Consider the following 14,081-nt stretch of genomic DNA (forward strand, 5'->3'; position numbering starts at 1 on the left):
AAAAGCCAAAGCATTATCTGAGGGCATTGTCCAAATGCCTCTTGAATACTGACAGGCATGGGGCATCAAATGTCACTCTGGGAAGCCTGTTCCAGTTTGACCACCCTCATGGTAAAGAAATTTCTCCCACTATCCTGTCTGAACCTCCTGTGGTGTGGCTTTATGCTGTTCCCACATATCCTTTCTTTGGATATCACAGAGAAGAGAGCACCTCCCATTATGTAGACCAGTCCCAGTAATGTAGGACTTGGAAATTAAAAGTCCTAAAAAGCAAACAAGGAGGAAATGACCTCCCCAGTGCAGGTGCCCGTACGATACGTGGCTGTGTTTAAGTTGGTTCCCCTCAGCTGTCTTTGCAAACAGTGAACTGCAAGGAGACATGTGCCAACAAGTCTCCTCTTTTCTTGTAGCTGTCTAAAATAGTCAGATCGATTGCCTGCTGAGGAAGCCCAATTCCCTCTGTTAGCCATAAATGAAGGCCAGCTGCTCAACTTCAGCTGCTTCGACTGCCGTGTCTGACATGGCTGAAGTTGGAGTGGATGATTCCCTCTGCCTGCAATATGGTGGGGCTTCCATTGGCCCGAGCCACTGCAGGTCATACCACAGTCAGTGGATTTAAGGCCATTTACTTCAGCAAGACCTTTATCTAATGTGTTCAGTTAAAAAAAAACTTTTTCCATCTGCTTTGAATGCTTAGATTGTCTTTATAAGCCCCAGGCTTTGTCCTGCTTCTCTGTTCATAAGAAGTGTGCCCTGAAGCCAATATAGTTTTATTGCTGTGAATGAGAGAATAGGGATGCTCAGAGAACAACTGAGGCCTAAATGGACTGTATCTACTAAAGAGTGGCTGTTGAAGTATTCTGAGTGGTCCTGAGTGCAGAAAATCATTGCTGTATTTTCGCTTTGCCATTCTCCTCCCACGTTTCCATCTGATTGCACCGCATTTTGTTTCGGCTTTCAGCGGTCTCTGATGTGCTATAAATCCATACTGGTGATGCGATCCATCCCAGAAATCCTGGAAAGGACTCATGACAACACCTCCCTGGCCATCTCCAGGCACCTGATTGAGGAGAGCACTTCCTCCAGCACCAGCGGCTCGTCTTCAGACAACGAGAACTCACACTTCCCCAAGAAGAGGCATTTTGGCTCTACACCCGAACTACACCTGTCCATATTCGATGCACCAAGCAGTCAGGAGCCTCCAAGGCACGTGAGAGAAGAGAAGCACTCCAAATTCTCAATCCCTCCAGTGAAACCCATGAGGAGGAAGTATGCTGCAATGAAAAGTGAAGCGGGGGACAAATCATCTATGGAAAGCCAAGAGCTTGGGGCGGGTATTTTAGAAGAGGGAAAGGAAGGGCTTCATCCCAGAGATGAGACGACCCAAAGGAGTCATGTAACTGAGCCTTCATCGGGGAAGACTTCTGCAGAAAGCCCATCAGATCTCAAACAGAAACCAGACGTAGTTTTATCTGAAATGGACAAAATTGAAAAGGCCGGGGATGGGACAGAAAAGCCACCTGTGTGTGTTCCTAGACAGAGTGTCATTAAAAGCACTTTCTATAGCCAAGCAGCCGAGCTCCCTGCGAGGGCACCTTCCTCTCCAGGCAGGGAGCTCAGGAGGCACCTGGACAGGGCCAGGAGGACCTTTCGGAAAGCTGGATATTCCAAAGTGCCCCTCAGTGGTCTCCGTGAACCCCTTCTGGAACAGTTTGAACTGGAAGAAGAGGAGAGCAAGGATGGAGATGAGCACAGGGAGAGTCTGCTTGGTTCCCTGACCAAATCAGCTTCATTTGATACTGCGAGGAAACCCCCACATCCCGCCATTGCTGGCGCCAGCCGAAGCCGTTCCCTGGACGACTACAGGCTGAGAGCCTCCAGATCCGTGAGGGAACAAGATATTTTGGAAGAAGACTATGATGTCGCGGCACAGGAAAGTTGCCCTGAAGGCAGTGAGCACTGTGATGTTTCTGCAAAGCCAGGCAAGGGAGGTGCTGCGGGCACTTCAGGAGACATTAGGACAGCCAGCAAGGACTGCTCAGAAGAGCAGCTCTCCCCTTCCACACACTGTGAGGGCAATGGGTGCCCATCTGTTTCTGTGCAACAGCTAGAGAGACTTCCAGTGTCACCTCATGGAAGCGAGAATAGGAAGCATTTCCTGAAGAAGTCAAAAGCTACTTATATTGACGAGGAAGATTTGGAAGGCAAAAGCCCCGTTCTGTCTGCCCCGCACTCAGACCTAGCTGTGCCACCAGCTCAAAAACATGAAACCCCGAAGGCTAAATCTATCCCTGTGGCTTCTGACGTGGCTGTGCAAGAGGGTGAACAGGCCACTTCGGCTCTGCTGCAGTCAGAGACCACCTCCAGCTCTGCTCCTGGAGTGTGCCCCCCACCCCAGGATTCTGCCCACAGCCATCCTGACCTACAAGGGGAAGGCTTCCTCATCAAAAGGACAGCCCCAGCCGCCCCTTGGATGGAGAAAAGGAGGAAACAATCCCCCGAGAAGCCTTCTGCTCCCAGTGCTTCCAAGTCTGATCTCACCGAGCGTAAAAGCTCCGCTGCTTTAACAGGCCTGCAGACAGAAATCGGTTCTTTTCCAGTACATAAAGACAAAATGCAGCAACTTTCTGATGAAAGCATTCTGGCACCTACTGCCTTGGAGGGCAAACAGCCAGGTATCCTACCCGTTCCACAGAGAGCTGATAAAGATGCTCACCAGAAGCTGAAGACCTCTAAAGAAGTGATGCCTACTGTCCTGGGGGATGAAGGACCAGCTGTTGCAGGGATCACCTCGCTTGCAGCCCATGATGGTGAAAGCCAAGCCCACAAGAAGGCTTCTCCTCATGCAGACACATCAGCCATCCCAAAGGGGGAGCATCCAGTTGTTCCCAAAGTCCCACCACCAAAACCAGTGCGAACTTCCATCTCTGGTGGAGCTGGGCACACTGAATGGCCAGCTCACAGCAAGGAGAGGCTTGCTGCTCTGAGGAGTGAAGGTCCATCTGTCACAGAGGTTGCTCCCAGTTTGGTCCATGAAGCTGAAATCCAGGCAGCTGTACCCCAGAAGGCTCCTCAAGGCAGTGGCACAGCGCCTGCTGCTCTGGAGGACAGACACCCATCTGTAACTGCTTCATCCCAAAAACCACATCTGCCTTCAGTCCATGAGAGCGAAAGGCAAGAACACCCCAAGGCAGCATTTCCCAGCAAGGTGAGATCCATCGTCACAAGCGGAAGCCCAGAGGCTGGACAGACCTCATCTGCTCCTTTCCCTGAGAGTGGAAGTCAGGTGTTGGAGCAGCACAAGGCTGCTTATCCTAGTGGGAAAGTTTCTTCTGCTCAGGAGGGTGTTCACCCGAGTATCTTAGCTGCTCCACCAGCACAAGTTCAGTCTCCAGCTTCAGTCTATCAGCTGGAATACGAGGAACAGCTGATGGTTTATGGCGAGGACGGAGATACTGCCTTGGGAAGTGGAAGCCATGATGCTGGACAACCTGTGCCACCATCGCTCTGCAGGGCTGGAAGTCAGGACCTGTCACAGCACAGGTCTTCTTTTTACAGTGACGAGGAGTCTGCTGCCCTGGAAGGTTTGGTGGACGAGATGGTTTCCCTCTCTGAAGAGATGAACGTGTGGGCAGAGTCGGTTGCTGGCCAGGAGGAGTGCAGAAAGCAGATCTCTGCCCCGGATACATTCTACAAAGGCCCCGATGGCCAAGCACCTACAGACATCTCCTACCATTCCCTACAAGGAGGTAAAATAGGAGAACTCTCTGAGCTGGAAGATCTTGCTGAATCCTATTTTGCACTGAGTGAGAAGCCAGCAGTACTGCAAGGGCAGGAATGTGAACACCTGGAGGACTCAGCACTCGAGAGCCCCAGTTGCAGCCAAGAGAGCATTCCCCCAACACACAGCTCAGCTGTTGGGAAAGCCCCCAGCCAAGCACCAGTGAGCAAAGGCACTGGTAGGCACCCAGAAGTTTCTTTGGTGAAAATCAAAGACCTGTCGGATGAAACCCCGTGTCTCGGCAGCGGAACTCCCAAACTTGACATCTCGGAGGTGGAGCCTGCCTATTTGAATTTCTCAGACTTGTATGACATTGTCTATTTTCCGTTTGAATTTATGAATTTTAGGAAGCCTCAGCCCAAACCGACGGGCAGACGGTTCATACCTTTAAGTGAAAGGGCAAGGTCACCTCCCGGGGGACATCTGCATAAGGATAAGAGGCTGTGCATCAGAGAAGAGGTGGAAGAAAAGAAAGGGAGGAACCATTTGGAAATAACTGAGGATTCAGAGGGGGGGAACCTGTTAGCTACGGGAAAAGTGGCAGAGAGTCATAGGGAAATGTATGGCCCCCAGAAAGACTCGAGTGGTAAGCAGAAAAGCTCCTTCTACAGCAAGCCAGGGCTCTTTAAACCTTATGGAAGGTCTCATTCAGCGGAGCGGTCAGTGGAGCAGAGCCTGAAGAAGAAAGTCAAAGCTTCTGTTGCCCATATTTCAAGAATCCTAAAAGGAAAGATATCTCCAGAGCCAGAGTCAGAGGAAGGTAAGTATTTCACACTGTGCCTTCATAGGTTCCCCACTATAACTGCTACAACTGCCCCTGTGTCCCCAGTGTGTCTGAGGCTGTGGTTAGACAGCCATTGCAAAACTGACCTCCTTGCAGAGTCAGCTGGGCTGACCTGCTGATGGCAGCAGCTAAAATTCCCCTGCCCGAGTTTTCATGAAAACATATTGGGGCTGAATGAGACGCTTCACTCCCTGCAGCATCTTCTGCAGTTATCAGCTGAGCGTGACAAATTCTAAAGACTGGGCAAAGTTGGTGAACTCACTCTGGCTTCCTGCCTTGATGATACATAAGTCTGGACAGCAGAACCTGTCACAGAATCACAGAATGGCCAGGGTTGGAAGGGACCTCAAGGATCATGAATCTCCAACCCCCCTGCCACATGCAGGGCCACCAACCTCCCCATTTAACACTAGACCAGGCTGCCCAGAGCCCCATCCAACCTGGCCTTGAACACCTCCAGGGATGGACAGAGCATCCACAGCCTCTCTGGGCAGCTGTTCCAGCACCTCACCACTCTCTCTGTAAAGAATTTCCCCCTGACATCCAACCTAAATCTCCCCTCCCTCAACTCAAAATCATTTCCCCTTGTCCTGCAGTTGTCAACCTTTTCAAAGAGCTGATTCCCCTGCTGTCTGTAGGCTCCCTTTGTACTGCAGGCTGCACTGAGGTCACCCCGCAGCCTTCTTTTCTCCAGGCTTAACAAGCCCAGCTCCCTCAGCCTGTCTTCATAGGGGAGGTGCTCCAGTCCCCTGATCATCTTTGTTGCTCTCCTCTGAACCCTCTCCAACAGCTCCCTGTCTTTCTTATACTGGGGGCTCCACACTTGGACTCAGTACTCCAGATGGGGCCTCACAAGAGCAGAGTAGAGGGGGAGAATCACCTCCCTGTCCCTGCTGGCCACCCCTCTTTTGTTGGAGCCCAGGATATCATTTGCCTTCCGAGCTGCAAGGGCACCTTGCTGGCTCGTGTTAAGACCTGTCCTCATGTTAAACCTGTCTTTATATCTCCACCCTTCCTAACTAAGCCATATTCAATCAAGTACCATTTTCCTCATACTACTTGTCACAGCCTTTCATGTTGACTGAAGGCTTGTTGATAAGGACTCCTCTCCCTGCTGAGCTGTGTGTGTGTGAATGGCTCAACTGCCTGCTGTGAATGATAAGGAACGATGGCCTTGAATGACTTCTCACCCTTTCTTTGAAACAGAGTTTGGTGAGCTGGGAAGTGAGGCAGCAGAAAAAGAGCCCTTAGCAGGAGCTGAAGGATCTCTGAAGTGGAAATCAGGACTTCCTTCGTTCAAATTACCAAGCCTCATGCCAAAAGAGAAAGGTATTGCTGGTGCATAAGCAGTGTGGTGTGCATGGAACTGAACACAGCCTCATTGCCTGCATGCCATGAACGCCTCTGAAAAGCCACGGTCAGAGGAATGCCAGGGCATGAACAAAATGTTTACTCTGATTTAAAATGTTTTACAGTCTTCTTCTCACACTCATTCACCACGTAGCGCTCCTGGCCGTTCTGCATCAATGTTTGTCTCTTCTTGGCAGCACCTTCGTTTGTTGAGGAGCTCCTGGACCAGGCAGCTGCTGCAGGACAGTGCGTGACGCTGTCGTGCCGGACGACCCCGCACTCCTCCCTGCACATCCGCTGGTTCAGAGGTGAGCTTGCAGCCCTCCGCAGGTCCCTCCAGGACAGGGGTGGCTTAGGCACCTCTACATTGCCAAGGTACTTATTTCTCATATGTTCCACCTTGCAGATGGGATGCCAGTCCACAGCAGCAGTCGGATCCTCATCTCGTCCACACTCAAGCACTTCCAGCTGTTAACTATTCTCTCTGTCAGTGCTGAGGATTTTGGCATTTACACCTGCGTGGCCACCAGCTCCCTGGGCTCAGCATCCACCTCCTGCGTTGTAAGGAAAGCAGGTAACAAAAGGATCTACATTTTTATACTGCAAGCGCTGATTTTGAAGCATAGAATCATAGAATGGCCTGGGTTGCAAATGATCTCAAAGATTGTCTAGTTCCAACCCCCTGCTGTGTGCAGGTCGCCAACCAGCAGCCCAGGCTGCCCAGAGCCACATCCAGCCTGGCCTTGAATGCCTGCAGGGATGGGGCATCCACAGCCTCCTTGGGCAACCTGTGCCAGTGCCTCACCACCCTCTGGCTGAAAAACTTCCTCCTCATATCCAACCTAAACCTCCCCTGTCTCACTTTAAAACCATTCCCCCTTGAAATTGAAGGCAGACCCAAGTGTAGGGATGGCAGTTCTTCTGCCACCAAGAAAATGTGACCTGTAAAGCATCTCCAAGGTGAGATTCCTGCAGAAACATTCAGGGGAAAGTTTCTCCTTTGCCTGCTGTAGTTCACAGCCCTTGCTAGCTGGTAGCGTGGCACATTTTGCAGTGCTGATTTGCAGAATCGTGGAATGGTTGGGTTGGAAGGGACCTCAAAGCCCATTCAGCCATGGGCTGGGTGACCCCACCAGGTCAGGCTGCCCAGGACCCCTTGGGCACCTCCAGGGATGGGGCACCCACAGCTTCTCATTCCCTCTTCTACATTCTTTAACTTTTCTCCTGGGTTCAGAACTCAGCTAGTAAACACAGACATAACATCAGACTTCAAGACCTTAATATTTATTTTAAACAAGGCACAGTTAAACTTTTGTTCCATGAGGAATGGTCACATCCATAAATACAGACGCGTATACATTTGAAGTTGAATATCTGCAACACGGAAAAGCTTTTCCTGCATAACAAAGCTAACAGTCACTGATTTTTGCCTCGTTTCAACAGAAGTTCCTCCCAGCCCTGCACCCCCTGACGTTGTGGATGTCTATGAGGATGGAGCACAAGTGGTCTGGAAACCTGTGGAAACCAACACTTGTGTCCGTTACACTGTCCAGTGCAAGAGTAAAGGTAACTGTGGGATATCCCAAGCTGGAAGAGATCCCTAAAGAATCATCCAGCTCCTACAGCAGGGCTCTGCCTTCACACCTAGCAGAGAACATCCCAATTTGTACGACCTCTCCATATATATATATATGGATATATTAATTTTATTCAGAAACTGCCTCACTTGACCTCCCTCGTTTGTAGATGGGAGTGAAATAATTGTACACTAATAATGCCCAGCCCAGTGGTTATCAGATAATACCATCATATACCTAGGCTTTCTCTGTATGGAGAAAGATGGCCATCAAAAAGGCAGTTCTCCCCATGCCAAACAGCCACGCTTTCTTTTTCTATCAGTTAAATTCATGGTGAAGAGCCATATGACAGAAGTTTGGTAAACCTGCATGCCATCCCTTCAAGGCTCTCTTCCAAGGCTTGATCCAGAGCACAGTGAAGTCAGTGGATGTTTTCTTGTTTAATTCCATGAACTCTGAGTCAGTTCCCTCTCTGTCTCTCTTGGGATTGGTTCTGCTGCTCTTGTGAATACTGTGACTGACATCATCTCTACTGCAGTCATGTAAACATAAACCTTTGGACTGAGCTGCTCCATGTACCTTCTTTTAACTCTCCCAGTATACGTGCACTTCATTCTGGATAACACAAACACAGCTTTTTATTCTGGAGCTGATAACATTTTTCCTGTACTGCAGCTTTCTTTGTTGTTTAATCCTTTTGACACAACTGCAGGCAATGCTCCAGGGAGGATGTAAGATGCAAGTTGTTCCAGGTGGGAGGAAAAATGGGAAACTGCATCTACTACGTACAGTCACATTCGGTGTGTTTGGCAGGGACGTGTGAAATCCTACTTTCTGAACACAGGAGGATTAAGATAAGCAGAAAAAATAATCCTTGCCTCATTCAGTATTTGATAGTAGGCCTTTGCATGCTGCTTCTGCAGGTGCTTCTCTGATTCTAAGCTGTATCTCCTCCTTCCTACATGCACACACACCCTACTCCAACCAGAACCCTGCAAAGTCATTGATACCTTTATATTAAGAGAATTACTGCCTGTGCTAAGATTTGAGGGTGTCTGTCAGGGTGTAGTTGAATGAAAGGATGGGTTTAATCTCGGACAGTTTCAGTAGCAATGACAAAGTGGGACACAGCATCACATGAAACGTTTGCTGCTGATCTTCTATTTCACACCTCAGTCCCAAGACAAACCTAGTTTCATTTCCCTGAGACACCTCCCATACATTATAAAAGCAGAGGGAATTTGGCCTCAGTTTCAAGTACTGGGTTAGCTAGAAGGGTGTTTATGAATGGCTGTGCTCTGAAATCCCACCCTCCTGCTTTCAGTTTCAAGACAGGACCAAAGGGATAAAGCAGATAAAGCCGGGGTTTTCTTTAAGCTTTTCAGAGTTCAGAGCTCTTGAGGTCTATTTACATTGGGGATTGTTGGCATGAAGTTTCACCATTCCTTTGAAGCAGTGTTGCCACACCTTGGACTGATCAAACAGAAAAGTGCTGACTTTGGAAGAGGTTTGGTCACATTCACAGCTGGTTGCACCACACACAAAAGCAGCCCATATCAGATCAGTTTTACCTGCACTTAAAGATTCCATCGCTTTTCCATACTGCCAGCACTGTGAGTTAAATGGGAAAAGAAGAAAGAAGAAAGCAAAAACCAACAACCAACCATCGAACCGACCAACAACAAAAACAGACTTGACGTCTGAAGTGAATCCTAATCTCTTTCTTCTGCCTTTCCTTGGCTCAGATGGGGAGTGGAAGACTCTTGCTGCTGACATCGCTGACTGCTGCTACTATGCCAAAAATCTCTCCAGAGATGTTACCTACTGCTTCAGGATAGCCTGCACCAGCAAGGCAGGAATGGGCCCTTACAGCAGCCCATCTGCCGCAGTGAAAATCAGCGGGAAGGATCAATTGGGTAAGAGCACTGGGAGAGCGCTGTATTCCTCTGGCATCTAAATAATTGCACTCTTTGTTTCTTCCCTGAATACCCTGTAATATTCTCTTGTTTTTTAAAAGATCCACATTCACATGAAAAAGATATCCTTACAGCAGAAGGTTTTCTTTCAAGGAGCGGAAAGATGGACCAACTGGAATTTCCTCCCAGTGGGGAAGAGTTCTCTGTAAAAATCCGTTCACAGAGATATTTTTAACCCACTCTAAATCATCTGCTTTCCTTTTGGCCTGGGATTCATTTGCAAACATACTTTGCAGTCATTCCACCCAGGGCCCATAGCATCAGATCCCTTCATCTGAACGTGTCCAGCATTCCCAAGCAGACACTTCAATGTGCCTGGGCACGCTGACATCAAGATGTGTTTCACAGAATCACAGAAACACCAAGGTTGGAAAAGACCTACAAGACCTTCCAGCCCAACCGTCCACCCATCACCAATAGCTCCCACTAAACCATGTCCCTCAACACAACGTCCAAACGTTCCTTGAACACCTCCGGGGTCGGTGACTGCACCACTTCCCTGGGCAGCCCATTCCACTGCCTGACCACCCTTTCAGAGTAGTATTTCCTAACGTTTCTCATCCTAGACACATCCTAGACTAAGACACATAGCAGTGTCTTAGTGTACTCTGATGATTTGCTTTGCTGTTTGATATCGTACTCACAGAATCACAAGAGGTCTTTCCCAGCCTTAATGACCCTGAGATCATTAAGTCCAACTGTAAACCCATCACCACATGCAACCTGCACAAGTCTGGAGGGATTCCACCAGGGAATTGCTGGGTGTCCATTCCAGAATCTGCTGCATTCACATCGAACTTTGTGCTGCAAGCAGGAGCCAACATGCAGACTTCCATGCAGAAAGCCCCACCGTCACCTTTATTTGTCCATAGGTAGTGGAGAGCAGCTCAGAGAAGCTCTGGTTTCCACACAGAGTTGTTTTCCCATGTAATCATTTCCACTTCTTCTCTGCAGAATTCCCTGCTGCAATGCAGAATTTCCCAACAGCTGAGGAAGAGAGTGAAATAATTGCACCACCCGAACCTTTCCCAACCTATCAGACCTACGCCTTCCAAACAGAGATCAAAAGGTAGGGAATCCAGCTGAGCACTCAACCAGCCAGCAGGAAGTGCTGCACGTGCTGCAGTTTGAAGTGACTGCACAGTTTAGAGACACGGGAGGACATGCAAAGTGTGACAGTTGCTGCAGTAACTCAACATAGGGGAGGGATGAAAAACACAGCATGGGATCCATATGATCTTGAAATACAGAAGCTCCTGGCTCTTCCAGGAGTAGCAGAGAAGCTTAACTTGCCTTTGTGTTCCTTTGTACCAGGGGGCGGTTCAGCATCGTCCGACAGTGCAGGGAAAAAGTAAGCGGCAAGACTTTAGCTGCTAAAATTATCCCTTACTGGCAAGAGGACAAGCAGAGCGTGCTGCTGGAGTACCAGGTCCTCAGGAAGCTTCATCACACCAACATAGCTCAGCTGAAGGGAGCTTATGTCAGCCCCCGGCACCTGGTGTTGATCCAGGAGATGTGTGTGGGACCAGAGCTACTCCACTCTTTGGCATTAAGGTAATCCTAAGTGGAGGGAAGGGTTTTCCCATCAGGGCTGGAGTAGGTAGCAAAGCACGTATTGCTTTCACTTGTCAGGCAGGATCAGCTCCCTCCATCTGTCCCAGTGTGCTGTCATAGCATAACTGCCATTGTACTCTATCTCAGGAAGCCTTGTTTCCCCTCCATGTTGCTTCTCACAGTGGCAGAAAATGAATCTGCTGGAATCCTCTGATTTAAGGGGGTGGGAATGGTGGGCATCAAATCTGCATTCTGACTTCTGCTTTCTCTGACACACGGCTCTTGCAGCCTGCTGAACCTCTTGCATCTGTTGGCCTGATTCACGACAGGGGCAAAAATCTCTGTATAGATTAAGGGAGTTTATAGAAGGGAAGGAGATTGACTTTTATGCGGGCAGAAAGTGATAGGACAAGGTGGAATGACTTTAAATTAAAAGAAGGGAGTCATTAGATTAGATATTAAGAGGAAATTTTTTTACTCAAAGAGCAGTGAGGTGCTGGCAATGCTGCTCAGAGATCCCATCATCCTGGAGGAGCTCGAAGGCAGCTTGGATGGAATGCTGGGCAGCCTGGGCTGATGGTTGGCAACCCTGCCCATGGCAGGCGGTTGGAAGTAGATGATCCCTGAAGTCTCTTCCAACCCAAGCCATTCTATGATTACGTGATTTCTGAAACGATTGGAGTTGTTTTTTGAGAGCCTCATTGGATCATACAGACAGAGGAGGATTATAGCAGGGGCAGAATGATGTTCTTGGGCAGGCAGATACGACACCTCTGGTTTCTACCACTTTCTTCTACCAGGACGTCATACTCAGAGGTGGAGGTCCGAGATTACCTGTGGCAGATCCTCAGTGCAGTTGAGTACCTCCACGCACACAGCATCTTGCACTTGGATCTCAGGTCTGAAAACATGATCATCACTGAGCCCAACCTGCTGAAGCTCCTGGATTTTGGCAATGCACAGTTTTACACACAAGACAAGGTCATTACCCTGGACAAATGCATGGATTATGTTGAAACCATGGGTGAGTAGAGTTTATTCACAGCAACCCTGATGTTGTATGCAATCTGCAGTAAACAGATAGGCTGAGCCATTGGGCAAGGCACTGAGAGTGCAGGTGACCCCAGCAAGAAGTTTCACGGGGAGCTGATGGGCATGGGTGGTGTGACAGCAGTTCCCAGGCCACCATGGAGGACAGAGCCAGAAGTCATGACCAATGGTGCTCTGGCTGGTGTCCATGTGTCCTATGCTCAAGGTTGTAGTGTTTGTGCCAGCAAGCCCCGTTGTTTTGATGTTCTCAAGGTTTTGTTTCGGCCATGACTGAGATTAGCCAACCTCCCTGTACCGGAAAGATTTTCTCCATCCTCAGGAAGGTAGCAAAACCTTAGCAAGTGCTAAGTGCTGGCTTTGGTGCTGTAGCATCGGAGGGGAGCTTGGCTCACACCCATTTGCTTTTCTAGCTCCAGAACTGCTGACAGAGCAAGGAGCCCTCCCACAGACTGATATCTGGTCCGTTGGAATCACGGCATTCATCATGTAAGTCAGCCTGTCCTTCCATAGCCCTGGCTTTAAAAGTGCCATTTCCAAGCCATCAACAAAGGGAGCTGTACCCACTCAGATATTAACATCAGTAGTAGCCTCTCCCTTGAGCAGTGCCACCAAAGACATGTGGCAGAGGCTGTGGAGCTGGCTGCACTGTACAAGGATGCTCAGTCCCAGCCACATCTCCAAGTGGAATAAGGAGGTAGTTTTGCAGCCCAGCAGCTGCTGTGTTTCTTGCTCAGCCTCGTCTGAAAAGCCCCCACTTGAACAAGAAAATTCAAATTAAACCAAGCAGAAAAGCAGCTGAAGTCGTGGAGCCCACTGAAGAACGTTGCTCTTTGGGATTCTGTTTTCCATGTGATGTTTCTTTGCACTGCCATGATGGGATGGGAGTTCCCAGGGGAAGGAGCATCTCAAGCGATGCCCTTTGTGCTGATAATGCTATTGTTTTGGGCTAGGCTGAGCGCCACCTATCCAGTCAGCTCTGATGTGCCCTGCGAGTTCCTGAGAACAACCAGGAAGGGGAAGGTGAAGCTGACGCGGTGCTACGCGGGTCTCTCCGGAGGAGCAGTGTCATTTCTCCAGAGCACCCTGTGTGCAAACCCCTGGTAAGGCAGCGTCGGCTCCCCTGGCAGTCTGTGCAAATCCCAGCTCCTGCCCCCCTTCTTTCTCTCCCATTTGGGATCTGGGAGAGAAAACCCAACCGACCTTCTCCCCTTTGTCCCAGGGGAAGACCGTCAGCCTCCGAGTGCCTTCAGAGCCCGTGGCTTCAGGAGACGGGTTTGGACAACAGGCAGCAAGCGCTGGTTACCTTCCCCACCACCAAACTGAGAAATTTCCTCACTGACCGGGAAAAGAAAAGGGGTCTGCTGTGCTCCAAGTACGGCCTCATGATTGCACAGTGAAGGGGATGTGGAGATAGGCACGGATCATCTCCCCTTCTGCTCTGTGTTTGGTAGCAAACTGTTCTGTCGAGTTACTGCGCCATCAGCTGACCTGAGCTGACTCTGTTCTTCCTAAATGCAATTCAGCACAGCTAAGCAAATGAACGCACTGCCACCTGGTAAGAGCTGAAATGCAGTTAACGTGGCTCAGCTGACAGGTGGTAACTTGACAGTACTTGGGTGACTTGGCTCTGTGCTTCCAGGAACAGGCAGGAAAGGTTTGCAGAGCCCCTTCTGAATGGGACTAGCTGCTAGCCCTGAGCAGCTTAGCAAATCTTCCCTGAAGTCAGTGTGCAAACACTGGCTATTGACTTCTGCCCTGTCCCCAGGATGCCAGCACCATGCACTTTCAGATGCTACTGGATCGCTTATCCCGTTGCTACAAGGACTGAAAGACTGGTGGGATTCTTGCCTGCCTCCTGGGGTTGAATTTGATGGGCTGCAGTGGTTCCTTGCAATGCCTACAGATCTGTGATTCTGTGAAATCCCAAAGGAAATGGAAAACAATTATAAAGGGAAAACAACTCTAATACAAAAAGAGCTCCAAGGAGGTGATAGCGGGAGTGGGGAAAC

At 49.4% G+C, this 14,081-nt stretch overlaps 1 protein-coding gene across 1 annotated transcript in view; it reads left to right on the plus strand.

Moving 5' to 3' along the window:
- Positions 1 to 13,469, plus strand: part of OBSCN (obscurin, cytoskeletal calmodulin and titin-interacting RhoGEF) — a gene marked incomplete at both ends in the record, with an annotated part of 161,587 nt that extends 148,118 nt beyond the window's left edge. Inside the window, 12 exon segments of the mRNA XM_079538679.1 lie at positions 962 to 4,541; positions 5,772 to 5,894; positions 6,113 to 6,223; positions 6,322 to 6,489; positions 7,359 to 7,481; positions 9,238 to 9,408; positions 10,423 to 10,537; positions 10,783 to 11,022; positions 11,823 to 12,046; positions 12,483 to 12,558; positions 13,023 to 13,172; positions 13,292 to 13,469. Of these exon segments, the coding sequence (XP_079394805.1) occupies positions 962 to 4,541; positions 5,772 to 5,894; positions 6,113 to 6,223; positions 6,322 to 6,489; positions 7,359 to 7,481; positions 9,238 to 9,408; positions 10,423 to 10,537; positions 10,783 to 11,022; positions 11,823 to 12,046; positions 12,483 to 12,558; positions 13,023 to 13,172; positions 13,292 to 13,469 (5,259 nt within the window).
- Positions 13,470 to 14,081: the final 612 nt, after the last annotated feature.

This window comes from Tetrao urogallus (assembly GCF_951394365.1).
Source record: "Tetrao urogallus genome assembly, chromosome: 7".
Lineage (NCBI taxonomy): Eukaryota > Metazoa > Chordata > Aves > Galliformes > Phasianidae > Tetrao > Tetrao urogallus.